We start from the raw sequence: 15,662 nt of genomic DNA, 5'->3' as shown, positions 1-15,662 counted from the left end.
CTCAAAAAATTTGACACAAAACAGCAAGTTAAACCCCCCAAAATTAGAAGGAAATTATAAAGATAAGCACAAAATTGTTGAAGTGAAAAACAATATAGTACAATGGAGAAAGCCAACAAAACCAAAATTTGGTTCTTTGAAAAACCCGGATTAAAATTGAAAAACTCTTAGCAAGACAAATTTTAAAAAAGAAAGAAAGAACAAAAAATTGTGAAGATATCAGTTTTGTCCAAATTTCCTAAGATCAGGAATATAAAAGGGACATCACTACACATCCTTCAGAATTTTAAAAGATAATAACAAGGTATTTTGAACAGCTTTATGTCAATATATTTGTCAATTTGAATGAAAGGTACAAATTCCTTGGAAAAACACAAAATCTGAGAAAAAATAGAAAATCCAAATAGTTTCGTATCTATTAAAGAAATTGTTTGTAATTACTATGAAAGCCTTCCTTTAAAGTAAACTCCAGGACTTGAGAACTTCACCAGATAATTCTTCCTCATGTTTAAGGAAGAAGATCAATTACACACAAACTCCCAGAAAATGAAAAGAGAAGGAACATTTTCCAACTGTTTTATGAGGCCTATATAACATCAGTACCAAAATCTGAACAGGACATCATAAGAAAAAGTTTACAGGCCAGTGTCTCTCATGAATATAGACATAAACTCCTCGCAGAATATCAGCAAATCAAATCTAGTGCTAGATTTTTTAAAAAGGTACTATAGCACAATGAATTTAAGTTTATTCTAGGAATACAAGGTTGGTTTAACATTTGAAGATCAATCATTGTAATTCATCACATTAATAGAATAAAGGAGAACATTATATGGTCATCTCAATTGATCTAGAAAAAGTATTTGACAGAAATCAAGATCCATTTATGATCAGATGTTTTATAGAACTAGGAATAGAAGAAAACTTTCTTAATATGGTAAAGGATATTTATAAAAACCCTACAATAAGCGTCATATATAACAGTGAAATGTTGGAAGCGTTTCCTCCAGACTGAGAATGTGTCCAGAATGTCTGCAGTTACCACTTCTGTTCAACATTGGAGTGGAAGTCGTAGCCAAAGAAATGAGGCAAGAAAAAGAAATGAAAATATAAGAATCAGAAAGGAAGAAATCAAACTCTCATTTGAAGTTGATATGCTTGTGTACATACAAAATCAAAAAAAAAACACTAAATAAACTATTAGAATTACTAATTAATTTGATCCTGGTTGCTGAAGATAATGTCAATATACAAAAATCAATTGAACTTGTATATTCTAAAAACAAATGGAAACTAAAATTTAGAAACTAGTACTACTTACAGTAGAATAAAAAACAGAAAATGCCTAGTAATGACTCTAACAAAATAGGTCCAAGACCTAAACCAGAATATTCTGAAACATTTTTGAGGAAATTATAAAAGACTAGGTAAAGAAAGGGATATGTCATGCTCATAGATAGGGAGACTCAGTATCGTAAAGACATTGGGCTAGATGTGGCTTATGCCCTATAATCCCAGCGCTTTGGGAGGCTGAGGCAGGAGGATCACTTGAGGCTGCGTTCGAGATCAGCCTGGACAACATAGCAACACCCCATCCCTACAAAAAAGGTTTTTTAAAATTAACCAGACATGGTGGCATGCACCTGAAATACCAGCTCCTTGGGAGTCTAAGGTAGAAGGATCGCTTAAGCCCAGAAGTTTGAGGTTCCAGTGATTTGTGATGATGCCACTGCATCCAGCCTGGGCAACAGAGCCAGACCCTGTCTCAAAAAAAAAATTGTGAAGATATCAGTTTTGTCCAAGGTGATCTATAGAGTCAATGCAGCTACACTCCAAGATGGAAACAAGACAAAAAGCTTGAAAACTGACTTCAGAGGAAATAGAGATAATTAGAGACTGGAAAAGAACATTTTAAAAGGTAATATTCCCAGGATGTTTCAGAAAGTACATCCATAAACCCAGCATAGGTTGCTATGAAGAATTAGAGAACAAGTATGAAATTAAGGACATGACGGATAAAAAATTCAAAAGCGCAGGGCATCTCTCAATTTGGAGCAAAAAAAAAAAAAGAAAGAAATGAAAGAAAAGTTAGGAGACTTAGAAGGGCAATCCAGGAGGTATAACATGTATCTAGTAAGATTCCAGAAAGACAGAACCCCAAAATAAAATAAGAGGGAAGGAAACAAAGAAAAAATAAAGATACTTTGTCAAATCATACAGGCTCATGTCATGCTAAGTAGGATGCATGAAAAATACACCCACACCAAGGCACATATTCATATGCGAGCTTTGCACACAAAGGACAAAGGGAAGATCTCAAACTTCCGCTCTGGCACACCGACTCAACAATTGTCTCAAAATCTGCAGAGCAAAATATACAGATTTTCCTGTTTATTCCAAGGGGAAAAGACAACAGTTAGATCATGGTGGTGCTGTTTTTAGAGAAAAGCGTAAAAGCCAGCGCAGCCCAGGTGCCGTGGCCCTCCTTCCTTTCTTCTCTGTGTTTCTCTTTGAGCAGATTGCTGTGGGGCATGGCAGGAGTGGGGGAGGTCAGGGCTCCGAGAGTTGGGGTGTCACGCTTGGCTGGCCTCTAGGAAGACCCTCAGGGATATAAGCAGAGGCCCCCCATTTCACCCCACTTGTCCAAGCTGCCTCCCTCTGCTGAGATTAGAACTGGGGCATGAAGCTAGATCCCATTTTCTGGTCTCCTCGGTTTTATGTGGGGTCTCAGTATCGTGACCTTCAGCCAGCCTCCCCTGACCCTGGCCTGCCACGGTCTGCTGGCCTTGCCTCCTGCAGCTGATCTGACCCCCGAGTCCCTACCCGCCACGCCCCTGCTGCGTGATTTCCCAGGTCAGTGTGGCTTATCGATTGGCTCAAAGACCCCAGAGAAACCAGGGGTACCCAGGGAAGGTGCCCAGAGGAGGTGGCTTGGAGGGCGTGATGCCAGCAGACAGGGGACCAGGCTGCCTCCCGCAGAGAGAGGGTGTGGACGAGCACAGCAGGCAGGAAGCTGCGAGGCGCAGGCGAGCCCCAGCCTGTGAGGCCCAGACTCGGAGGTGGCCCCACTACAAGCGGGGCAGTCACAGGGCTTGGGTGGTGATGGGCTAGGGGCCTGCTGCCTGGGTGGTCTTCTGAGCAGTGCCAGCTGAGGGGTCCTCGGGAGAAGCAGCACTTGGGCGTTAGGCCAGGACCCCCGCCACCCCCCGCCTGGGCTGCCTCAGGCTGGGCTCTGGGCCTGGGAGCTGGAGTCGCCTCTTGTCTCCTCCCAGGCTACGCTCCTGTCACCGGGATGTGCCACCCCGTCCGCAGCTGCACCCTGAACCATGAGGATGGCTTCTCCTCGGCGTTCGTGGTAGCCCATGAGACCGGCCACGTGTAAGTGGCCTGGCCGTCCTTGTGTCTGAGGAAGGGGGGGGCACGGACGGGCCACCCAGAATCCGTGCCTTGGGAAGGACATGCCTGTGTGACCGTCACTTGGGAGATGATGTTCTGAGCTCCCAGCACCGCACGGGGCAGGCCCAAGGCCCACTTTCTGCCGAAGGAAGAAATCAAAGGGAGGATGTGCCCGCGGCGGCAGGAGCTGGGGCCTTGCGCCCTTATCCCGCTCAAGTCACCAGCAGAGGGACTCCCACCCTGTTGTATAGAGAAGTCGCTGAGCCTCTTAGGGGGTCGCCCAGGGCTAGAGAGCTGGGTGCAGGAAGCCACGGCCCACGGGGTGCGTGTGCCCAGCACCATCTGAGCCCCTGAACCTCGGGCGGGACGCGCGTTGGTGATGGGGACCCTCGTGTGGCCACACTGCTGAGTGTGGAGTGGGTGCCGCAGACTAGAGCTGCAGGTGCCTCTGCCTCCACTGCACTCCCACTCCCAAGGAGGGAACAGTGCCTTCCTTGGGGATGGGGTACCTGGGGGGCTGCCCGCTGGGCGCCGTCTCCCCAGAGCACCCAGCTTTAAGAATGTAGCCCGTGCAGAGTGGGTACGTCCTGGCTTGGGCAGACCGGGCTACCGAGGCCAAGGGAGGCCAGCAGGAGAGGCAGGAGCACCCTCCTAGGGTCCTGGTGGGGTCGGGCTGGCAGGCCGGGGCACTGGCAGGGGCCCAGCACGCTGCCTTGTCCCTCACAGGCTGGGCATGGAGCATGACGGGCAGGGCAACCGCTGCGGCGACGAGGTGCGCCTGGGCAGCATCATGGCGCCCCTGGTGCAGGCCGCCTTCCACCGCTTCCACTGGTCGCGCTGCAGCCAGCAGGAGCTGAGCCGCTACCTGCAGTGAGTACCCGTGTCCCTGAGGGCGACCCCTCCACCCCTGGGCTCAGTGCTAGGAGGGCGCGAGTCCCCCGTGAGTCAGGGTCCAACCCGAGCCCTCAGACCCCAGGTCCTCCGGCCCGAGGTGCAGGGGAGGAGACGGGGCAGGCCTGTGAGAGGGCTCTGACCCGGGAGGGGACCCCATTGTTGGGGGCCCGGCCTTGAATGGCAAGGGAGTAAGGCAGCTACTCTGGGATCTGTGCAATATAGGGCCTGGTATCTTACACCAGGGACAAGAGATGCAGCAGGGAAACTGAGGCAGCACAGCCGAGGACTGGGGGTGCAGGCAGGCCCACTTGGCAGCTCCAGAAGGGTCCTCAGTGCCTCACAGGCTGGATGGCCAGCCTGGCTGAAGGCTGCTTGTGGTGCCCACATGTCTCCTCACAGCTCCTACGACTGCCTGCGGGACGACCCCTTCGCCCACAACTGGCCGGCGCTGCCCCAGCTCCCCGGGCTGCACTACTCCATGAACGAGCAGTGCCGCTTCGACTTCGGCCTGGGCTACATGATGTGCACTGCAGTGAGTGACGGGGAGGCAGGCTGGGGGGCAGCGCCTGGGCCAGCGGGAGAGCTGGCCCAGCCTGGGGAGGGCAGAGCAGCCCTCCGGAAGTGACGGCATCCCCCCTGCACCCACACTGCTCACCCGGTAGGCCCCCAGAGCCCACCTGGTGGGTGCAGACCTGGTCCTGGGCAGGAGGCACACAGGTGACAGGGCTGTGACCAGGGCTCAGCGAGGGACAGTGGGAGCCTGGCAAGGCCTGCGGAGGTCAGGAGGGCTTCCTGGGGAAGCAGTGGGGTGTGAAGGCTAAGTGGGGGGAGAGGGCATTCCAGAAGGGAAGGTCATGTGTGCAGAGGCCTAGCGGAGAACGCGGCATGCAGAGAAGCGCCTGCGCGCCCGGGCCGAGCTCCAGCAGGGCCCGATCGCTAACACGGAGGCAGCGCGGCCGGAGCTTTCGTGCCTGTGAGCGTCTGAGTGCTCGTCCCTCCTGTATGGAGGAAGGAAGCAAGGGAGTCCCACTTTGTAGATGAGGAAACCAAGGCCCACTGAAGTTAGGTGATGAGCCTGAGCCCACAGAGAGAGCGCGTGATGACCCCGGCACTGACACAGGGCCTGGCTCCTTTCGTGACTGCCTGAGCAGCGCAGTGGACTCGATTCTCATGGCAGTGGGTGCTCTGGAAAGGTTTGAACAGGGGAGCGGCAGGGCCAGACCTGAGTTTCAGCCAGTCCCCCAGGGAAGTCCTGGAGGAAGAATTGTCAGGGCAGGACACAGAAAGGCCACAGAAGAGGGGACTATGAGGTCCAGGGGACAGAGGACTTGGCTGGGGTGAGGCCTGTGGGAGCAGAGAGGGCTTCCCCAGGGCTTCAGGAAGGGACTCCACAGTGGGTGCTCAGCCGGTGTCCACAGGGCCCTGCAGTGACAACCCTTTGAAGTCACCAGCCACTCCTGCCCCGGCCAGAGGGTGGCCACCCAGCCCTCATGCTGGCACACTGGCTCCCAGCTGCCTGTCGAAGCTCCACGGGGTGTGCAGCCTCCCGCTGCTCCCACACTGTGTGGGCAGGGTCCTCGCCACCCCAGAATCACACAGAGCTCACAGCACCCACCCATGGCCTGTCGGGAGCCAGTCCCGCTGGGGCGTCTCAGGTTATAGAACCAGGGAGGGGGACGGGGCCCCCTGGGCAGTCCCCTGAAGTGGTAGTGGCCTGGCAAGCTGCTGGTGCTCTCTTCCAGTTCCGGACCTTTGACCCCTGTAAGCAGCTGTGGTGCAGCCACCCTGACAACCCCTACTTTTGCAAGACCAAGAAAGGCCCCCCCCTGGACGGGACCATGTGTGCACCTGGCAAGGTGAGTCAGGACTGAGGGCACCTTGAGGGCAGCAGGGCAGAGGGCAGGAACCCTGAGGTGCACAGACCACCAGGGACAGGCCCTACAGTGGGGGCGGGGTACCTTCTCAGGGGAGCCCCGCCGCCCTCTCCTTACCCTGTCTAATTACTCCCCACTCTCAACACACCAGAGCTTCTGAGACCCTGAGCAAACCTAGCAACTCAAGGCTCCCCACTGTGCTTCCAGTCCCCTACTCGGAATCCCCCCTCTGAGGAGCAGTTTCTGGGGTCCTGGCAGCCTTCTGTCATGTCCTGTGCAACGTGAGTGACTGTGGGTCACCCCACCTCGAGGCCAGCATTGGGGTTTGGTGGCTCCTGGGTCCCCAGGCCCAGCCTGAGGCTTGGCCTCTCCATTGCCAGGGCCTCAGTGTTTGTCCCTTGTTGGGCAGGCTTGTCCCTTGTGGTCACTCAATGACTGCCCCGGGCTCACTTCCCACTCTCTGGAGACCCCACAGAAAGAAGGGCTCTGTCTTCCCTGTCAGTGCCCCCAAAACCCCAGGCCTGATTCTTATTGGTTCAGATGAAATCACATGCCCACTCCTCAGCCAGTCCCTCACTAGGGGGCTGGCATATGCAGATGAGCCTGAGCCTAGCTCTTGGTCCAGGAAGCTCCACCCACTGAGGCCACACTGCCCAGTGCAGCGTGGGCAGGCACGGGGCGTGGACTCCGGTACAGTCCGTGTCTGGCCTGTGATGCCTCCACAGTCATCTGGGCCTCGGTTCCCCGGTGGGGGTCTTTGGCTTGGGACTGGGCCAGCTGTCCAATTTTAGTCCCTGGTGGAGCTTCTTAAAGATACAGACTCCCAGGCCTGCCTCTGAGAACTTTGGTTTGGGGTAGGGCTCGAGAATCGTTTTGGGTTTTTTCTTTTTTTTAATTATGATAAAATTTACATAACATAAAATTCACCATTTTAACCATTTTAAAGTGTACAATTCATTGGCGTTCAGTACGTTCACAGTACTGTGCAACCCTCTCCACTATGTAGTTCCAGAACTGTTTCATCACCGCAAAGGGAAACCCCATTAATCCCCCTCCACTCCTCCTCTCTCCTTCCCCTGCAACCACTAATCTGCTCTGTCTCTGTGGAGTTGCCTATTCTGGAATTTCATATAAATGGGGTCACGTAATATGTGGCCTTTTGTGTCTGACTTACTGCACGGAGCACAATGTCTTCGACGTTCGTCCGCGTTGTAGCGGGTGTCAGTCCTGCGTCCTTTGATGGCTGAGTGCTATTCCATCGTGTGGACAGAACACATTGTGTTCACCCATTGATGGCCATTTGGGTTGTTTCCACCGTTGGCGACTGTGAGTAGTGCTGCTGTGAACATTCGTGTATAAGGCTTTGTTTGAAGACCTGGGAATCAGTATTTTTAAGAAGTGCCACTTTATACTTTCAGCCAGGTTTAAGAAAAAAAGTTTAAAAAAAAATAAAAGAAGTGCTGCAGACTTAACGAACTGTTCGCAGTCCAAGGTGGGATGTTGTCGGGGACACGCCAGGCCGGGGAGGCCAGAACTGCCCTCTTGCCTCCTGCACAGAAGCTCAGGGAAAGGAGCAGGGGCGTGGCCGGGGGGTGCTGAGTCGGGCAGTGACACAGCTAAGCACGGCGCCCCCGCCCCGGGCAGAGGAGGGAGGTGGGCCCTGCGGGGGGGACGAGGGAGGGGAGCAGGAGGAGGCCCATGAGTGGGGGGCGGCTGGCCCACACCCCAGCTGATTGGCCCCCTTCTCCTGTGGGGTGTGGTAGGATGCTTTGTGCATTTAGCCCAGTGAATAAAATCGCCATTTTATGCCTAAAAAGCAGAGTTGTGCTGACCGAGGGGCCAAGCGGGGGCTTGCTCAGCACCACCCCCATCAGGAGGAACAAGATTGCAACTGGCCCGGATGGGCGACTGGGGGTGGGTTAGGGGAGCAGGGGAGAAGGAGGTGGGCGGCTTCTCCTGGGGGCCTGTCAGAGTCCCCGGCTGTGTGGGTCTGTTCGTGTCAAAGTCCCCTTGACTACTGCAATGCGCTTTTACGTCTGGAAAGCAATTAGTCCCTTGCCCCCCCATCCTGCAAGAAGAGCCAGAGGGGCGGGGAGAGAAGGGGAGGAGAGAGAACAGGCCAGGCTGGAGAAGTATCGGTCACCAGATAAGCGGCTGGGGGCAGGGCTGGCCCCTGCACCTCCCCAGCCCCCCACTCTCCAGCTGGGCCGTCCCAAGCGTGCTTCTCCCCTGCGGCTCCCTCAGGCCGCTCTAACGAAGCGCTACAGATGGGGGGGGGGGCTTAAACAGTAGAACTTTATTCCTCACGGTTCTGGAGGCTGGAGGTCCAAGGTCGGGCGCCGGCGGCGCGGCTGGTTTCCAGCGAGGGCCCCTTCCTGCTTTGCAGATTGCCGTCTTCTCGTAGCCTCACGTGGTGGAGAGAGATCGTCTCTTCATGTCTTTTCTTACAAGGACACTGATCCCATTGATGAGGGTCACGACCTAATTAGCTCCCAAAGACCCCGTCTCCTAATACTATCGCGCTGGGGGTTACGGCCTCACCACATCATTCTGGGGCACGCAGACATTCAGTGCACCGCGCTCCCTCACCTGGGCCCTCCTCCTGCCTGTCAGCCCTTCGTGCGCCTCTAGCTGAGGGGGACACCAGCCAGCATTCCTGTGGGTCCTCCCCGTCCCTCCATGGTCGAGTGAGGGGAGCTTGGTGGTGAGAGATGAGGTGACCGTGGCCCAGGGAGGAGATGGCCGGGATCCCCGGTGGCCTGGAGCCAGGCCCGCCTGACCCCAGGTAGCTCCCGACCACGGCTGCCAGCCACGCGCCTGCTCGCCCCGCCTGGCGGGGTGGAGCCCCGGGCAGAGGACCCGTGGAGCGGCAGCCTCTGCAGTCGTCGCGTGGCCCACGTGGCTGCAGGGGCTGGCCTGGGACTGCTTCAAAAGGCCGTGAAGGGCCGGGCGCGGTGGCTCACGCCTGTAATCCTAGCACTCTGGGAGGCCGAGGCGGGTGGATCGCTCAAGGTCAGGAGTTCGAGACCAGCCTGAGCAAGAGCGAGACCCATCTCTACTAAAAAATAGAAAGAAATGATCTGGACAACTAAAAATATTATATATAGAAAAAATTAGCCGGGCATGGTGGCGCATGCCTGTAGTCCCAGCTACTCAGGAGGCTGAGGCAGGAGGATTGCTTGAGCCCAGGAGTTTGAGGTTGCTGTGAGCTAGGATGACGCCATGGCACTCGCCCCAGGCAAGAGAGTGAGACTCTGTCTCAAAAAAAAAAAATAAACGGCCATGAAGGGTGAGGGGCCTCTGTTAGGAAGAGGAGAGATGTGGGCAAAGGGCGGAGGCAGGGCAGGGCTCTCCTGAGAGAGGACTACCAGGAGGGGTGACAGGGACACCTCAGGCATGCCCATGGGGGCACAGCTTCCCCAGAAACGGCCTCTGACACAGGGCCCTGATCGCAGGAACTTTCCAGGTGTGCTCTCAGGGCAACACCGGCCGGGAGAGCAAGGCCTTGCTCGGGCGCGGCCTCGGCGCAGGGCTTGGCCGGCCCCACGCGGGGCTCTGGAGCTGGGCTGGCCTTTCACGGTTGTCCCAACCGAAGCGCCGGAGCACTGTCTGTACCTGGCTGGGGTCAGAGAAGCGGGAGGGCAAGTAGAGGCCGGTCACGCAGGCCTTGCTGCCAGCCACAGGGCTTGTACCGTCCCGCAGCTGTGGAGGAGGGGACTGACCACGAAGCTCATGACGCTTGAGCCTTGGGGCCCTTGCAAGGCCCTGGGAGGGGCCGGGCAACCCGTTCACGTGCTCACGTTTTCATGAAGTTTGCAAAAGAGAGATATTGTAACCACAGTCAATGAAGACCACCTCTCTTTTCACTCCTGCTTGCCCTTGACACGCTTCTCCCGTGGGCTGGCGTTGGAGTGGCCGTGGGCACTTGGCAGCTTTGGCCACAGAAGTTGGAGTTGGGGCTATGTAGTGGTTTATTGACATGATTTTCAGTGTCTGCCATGTGTAAATTACGGTGTGTCTGTCCAGGTGTGAGAGTAGCTTCCAGAAATACTCACAGGGCTGCTCTGCCAACCCCCGCAGGGTCACTGCAGAGTGTGTGCCACCTGCAGCCTGTTCCCCTCAGATATTTGGGGGGAAAGGTGCTTCGGCGGTACCAGAGGCTGTGGTTACTTCTGTATCTGCAGCAGTTTGTTTTCTTCTGGGGTTCGTCTTGTAGATGGAATGCTTCAAACACAGATCCACTGTGGGTATTTCTTTAGAAAAGCGAAGTGTAACACGACAGTCTGCTTGTTTAAAAGCGGTGCCAGCCTCGCAAAACACAGATGACAAAAACGAGGGACTCTAAAATAAATTCACAAAGAACACGAATGAAAATGAGATGCAAAAATGTGGATAAAGCCTTAATGCACCACTTTAACTGCAATTTTGAAAGTCATCTTGGAATGTTTCAGTAAAACAAGGGAGACATTACAGACCCTGATTTGGAGGTATATATAGAAAGTGTCTTCTTTCGTCATTGTCAACTTTGTTTATTAAAGAAAGGAAAAAATCCTGATAAAAATTAGTGGGATGTGAAACTAAAGCAAATACAATGAGTAAAGAAATCAGTAGAAATAAATCTGACTCCAAAAAGTTCATCGTAACCAAAAAAAGGTTTCAGATCAAACCAAAAGCAGTCATTCGTTAGGCAAAAGCGACATGTCCAGGCGGTAACAGGCTCTCGGTGCATTTGACAATTCAGTTCGTGAAGAGCAGTGCGTCTGATGGACGCGTGGGAGAAACATTCACACCTCTTCCTGATTTGACGTGAAATGTTGACAACACCGAAGACCAGGAAGCTCAGAATTCTGCCCCTACACCGAGGACGTCGACAGCAGCTGTTCCTGAGCATCGCGACTCCACAGAGCGTTGAAAGTCAAGCTCTGACCGAGAAAACCTGAAGTGCCCTGAAATCCACATCAAGGAAGGAAGCTGGATAGCAGTGTCTGCAAAGCTGATCGTTCTCGATGTTCAAGAACATCTTTAAATGCCTGATAATAAAAAAAAAGAGAGAAAGTAAATACCTCCCTCGACGTGCTAGAGCAAGTGCCGACAGACCGTGGCACGAAGGCCAACTCCATCTGCTGCCTGCTTGCTCGGTTGGCTTTTTCTCTAACCGCTTGAATAAGGTGGGATTCACATTGAAATTCACCCCTTTAGTGTGTGAATTCAATGATTTTCAGTGTAGAGTTGTACAACCATCACATTTATCAAATTTCGGAACATTTTGTCACTCCAGAAAGAAGCCCCGGGCCCATCAGTAGTCACTCTAGTCCATCCTACTCCCGCCCAGCCCTGGGCAGCCACAGAGCCACTTTCTGGCCCTACAAGTTTTCCTATTCTAGACACGTCATATCAGTGGAATCATACAACACGCGACCTTTTGTGACAGGCTTCTTTCACGTAGTGTGACGTTTACGAGGTTCATCCCCATTGAAGCACATGTAGTATTTCATTCTTTCTTTTTGCTGAATAATAATCCCTTCTATAGAGAGTCATCCATTCATTGGTTCTATTCACCTGTTCACAGTTGATGGACATTTGGATTCTTCCCACTTTTTAGGGCTGTTATGAGAAACGCTGCATGAACATTCGTGTACAAATTATTGCATAGATAGTTCATTTTTCCTGGATATATACCTAGAAGTGGAAACATTGGATTTTATGGTAACTCTATGTTTAACTTTTTGACAAACTGCTAGTCTGTTTCTCAAAGGAAACTTCACTTCTTTACATTCCAACTAGCAATGCACGAGGGGTCAGATTTTTCCACATCCTCCCCGAAACATGTAATTGTCTTTATTATAGCTATCTCAGTGGATGTGAAATATTATCAGGATTTTGATTTGCATTTCCCTAATGACCTATATTGTTGAACATCTTTTCATGTGCTTAATATCAATTTGTATATATAAATACAGACATATATTTTTGGATAAAATTCTGTTAAGGTCCTTTGCTTATTTTTTAATCGAGTTATTTATCTTTTTATTATTGAGTTGTAAGAGTTCTTTATATATTCTGGCTATAAGTCCTCCATTACACTTATCAGATATATGATTTGCAAATATTTTCTCCCATTTCGTGGGTTGTCTTTTCACTTTCATGAAAGTATTATTTGACTCACAAAAGTTTTTAATTTTGATGAAGTCTAATTTATCTATTTTTGCTTTTGTCACTTGTGCTTTTGGTGTTTTAGCTAAGAAACCATTACTATTAGGTCAAGAAGATTTATGTTTTGTTCTAAGAGTTTCAGCTTTTACATTTAAGTCTGTGATCCATTTTGGGTTAATTTTTGTATAAGGTGTTAGGAGGGGGTTCAGCTTCATTCTTCTGCATGTGGATATCCAGTTGTCTCATCAGCATTGTTGAGGAGACTGTTCTTCTTCCATCGAATTGTTTTGGCACCCTCGTCAAAAATCAGTTGACCAAACGTAGAGGTTCAGTTGCATTCCGTTGATACATTTGTCCATCCTTGTGCCAGGGCCACACTGTCTTAGTTTTATAGTAAACTTTCAAATGGGGAAGTGTCTTCCCACTTTGCTCTTTTTTCAATATTGTTTGCTTATTCTGGGTCCCTTGACTTTCCAAATGAATTTTAGGAGTGGTTTCTCGATTTCTACAAAATTCTAGCTGGGATTTTGAGAGGAATTATGGTGAATCCATAGGTCAATGTGGGATTTTTGCCATCTGAGCAATCTGATCTGTGAACATATCTTTCCATTTACTTAGATCTTTGATTTCTTTTGACAGTGTTTTGTGATTTTGAGTGGACAAGTTTTGCGTTTCTTTTGTTCAGTTTATTCCAAGGGTTTTTTCCTTCTTTTTGATGCTATTGTAAATGGAATTGTTTTCTTAATTTCATTTCGAGATCATTTATTAATATTACTAGCTTATAAAAATAAATTTTTTTGTATATTGATCTTATTCCTGCAACCTCACTGAATTCATTTGTGAACTGTTAGTTTTTTTAGGGGATCCCTTGGGATTATTTATATAGACGACTATGTTGTCTGCGAATAGAGGTAGTTTTACTTCCTCCTTTCCAATATGGATGCCTTTTATTTCCTTTTCTTGCCTACTTGTCCTTTTTACAACTTCCATTACAATGTCGAGTAGAAATGGCATGAGCAGATGTCCTGATCTTGTTCCTGATTACAGGGTGCTCTGGTTTAAATGTTTGTGTCCCCTCCAAAATTCATGTTGAAACTTTATTCCAAAAGCAACAGTATTAAGAGGTGGGTCCTTGGGGAGGTGCTTAGGCCCTGAGGGCTCCATCCTCCTGGATGGGATCAGTGGCCTTATAAAAGGGCTACCACCGGCAGGGGTGGGGAACCTGTGGCCTTCTAGGTCCTTAAGTGCGGCCTTTTGACTCAATCCAAATTTTACAGAACAAATCCTATCATTAAAAGGGGTGTGGCAGAGAAGAATGAAGCTTTTCTTGCTTCCTTTGGTGTTTAAAAAATAACAATCTTGAAATCAGAAGGCTGCAGGTTCCCCACCCCTGCTAGGACTCTTTCTGCATCTCCGTCCTTTCTGCCACGTGAGGACACAGTGTTAGTCCCCTCCAGAGGACACAGCAGCAAAGCGCCATCTCAGAAGCAGAAAGAGCGAGTCCTCGGCAGACATGGAATCTGCTAGTGCCTTGATATTGGACTTCCCAGCCTCCAGAACTTTAAGAAATAATTTTTTACTACTTATAAATTACCTAGTTTTCAGCACAGACTGATGAAGACATAGGGGCGATGTAGTCAGTCTTTCACCATTAAGCATGGTGTTAGCTGTGGGTAATTCATAGATTTCCTTTCTCAGATGGAGGAAGTTCTCTTCTATTCCTGGTCTGTTCAGTGTTTTTTTCATGAAAGGATGAGGGGTTTTGCCAAATGATTTTTTGAGTCTCGAGATGATCATGGGGTTTGTGTGTTAATTCTGTAAACAGGATGTATTACATTGATTTTCAAAGGTTAAACTACATTTCTGGGATAAATCCCACTTGGTCATGATGTATGAGCCTTTCAATATGTTTTTGGATTCAGCTTGCTAGCATTTTGGTGAGGATTTTTACTTCTATATTCATAGGAGATATTGGTCTGTAGTTTTCTTTTCTTGTGGTATCTTCGGTATTGGTATCAGGGTAAGACTAGCCTCAGGGAATGAGTTGGGAATTCTTTTCTATTTTTCAGAAGAGTTTCTGAGAAATTAGTATTAATTTTTCTTTAAATGTTTGGTAGAATTCTCTAGCGAAGCCACATAGGCTTGGGTTTTTGTTTGTGGGAAGCTTTTACATTACTAATTCAATTTCTTTACTTGTTAGAGGCCTACACACATTTCCTATACCATATTAATTCAGCTTTGGTAGTTTGTGTCTTTCTAGAAGTTTGTCCATTCCAGTAATTTTTTTTCACTGGTATTTGATTTATTCCCTGGTGTTACTTGCTTTCAGCCTGAAGAATTTCCTTTAGTATTTCTTATATGGCTATCAGTGAATTCATTTTTTGTTTATCTGGGAGTATCTTTATTTCACCTTCATTTTTGAGAGCTAGTTTTGCTGGATGTCAGATTCTTAGTTGACACCACTGCCTGTGGCCTCCATTATTTCCAATTAAAAATCAGTTGTTAATCTTATTGGGATTTCCTTGTACATGATGTCATTTTTCTTCTGCTGCATTCAATATTTTCTCTGTGTCTATTTTCAACATTTTGTCTATGATGTCTCTGGGCGTGGATCTCTTTGCATTTGCCCTACTTGGAGTTCATCAAATTTCTTGAATGTGTAAGTTAATGTTTTTCATCAAATTTTGGAAGTTTTCAGTCATTTAAAAAAATTTTTTCTGCTTCTTTCTCTGTGTCCTCTCATTCTGGTAGTTCTACTGTGCGTATTTCAGCGTGCTTAATGATTTTGCATGTTTCTCAGAGGCTTTGTTCATTTTTCTTCATTCTTTTTTCTCTCTGCTCTTTAGATTGCATAATTTTGACTGATCTATATTTAAGTTCACTGATTCTATCTTCTGCCAGATCAAATCCGCTATTGAGCCCTCTAATAAATTTATCATTTAAGTTTTTATACCTTCAACCTCAGAGGCTTTGTTCATTTTTCTTCATTCTTTTTTCTCTCTGCTCTTTAGATTGCATAATTTTGACTGATCTATATTCAAGTTCACTGATTCTATCTTCTGTCTTCTTCACTCTACTATTGAGTCCATGCAGCTATTTTAAAAAAATGTATTATAGTATTTTTCAGTTACACATTTTCAATCTGGTTCTTTTTTTATAACACTTACATTTCATTGTTGAGTTTTCTACTTTTTCATTTGTTGCAAGAGAATTAGTAATTGCTTGTTGAAGCTGCTTTACTGTTTTTGTCAGATAGTGTCAATAACAGATTCATCTCAGTATTGGTGTCAGTTGATTGTCTTTTATCATTCAAGTTGTGATCTTACTGGTTCTTGGTATGACTGG

At 49.1% G+C, this 15,662-nt stretch overlaps 1 protein-coding gene across 1 annotated transcript in view; it reads left to right on the top strand.

Moving 5' to 3' along the window:
• The window catches only part of ADAMTS2 (ADAM metallopeptidase with thrombospondin type 1 motif, 2), a 96,331-nt gene that overhangs the window by 51,850 nt on the left and 28,819 nt on the right, over positions 1 to 15,662 (top strand). Inside the window, exons 6-9 of the mRNA XM_012649970.1 lie at positions 3,273 to 3,378; positions 4,123 to 4,266; positions 4,690 to 4,822; positions 6,033 to 6,146. Of these exons, the coding sequence (XP_012505424.1) occupies positions 3,273 to 3,378; positions 4,123 to 4,266; positions 4,690 to 4,822; positions 6,033 to 6,146 (497 nt within the window). The remainder of the gene's footprint in view (positions 1 to 3,272; positions 3,379 to 4,122; positions 4,267 to 4,689; positions 4,823 to 6,032; positions 6,147 to 15,662) is intronic.

Source organism: Propithecus coquereli, unplaced genomic scaffold, assembly GCF_000956105.1.
Source record: "Propithecus coquereli isolate 6110/MARCELLA unplaced genomic scaffold, Pcoq_1.0 Scaffold308, whole genome shotgun sequence".
Classification (NCBI taxonomy): domain Eukaryota; kingdom Metazoa; phylum Chordata; class Mammalia; order Primates; family Indriidae; genus Propithecus; species Propithecus coquereli.
Note: the sequence above shows the minus strand (reverse complement) of the source record. Positions and strands in the feature narration are given on the sequence as shown.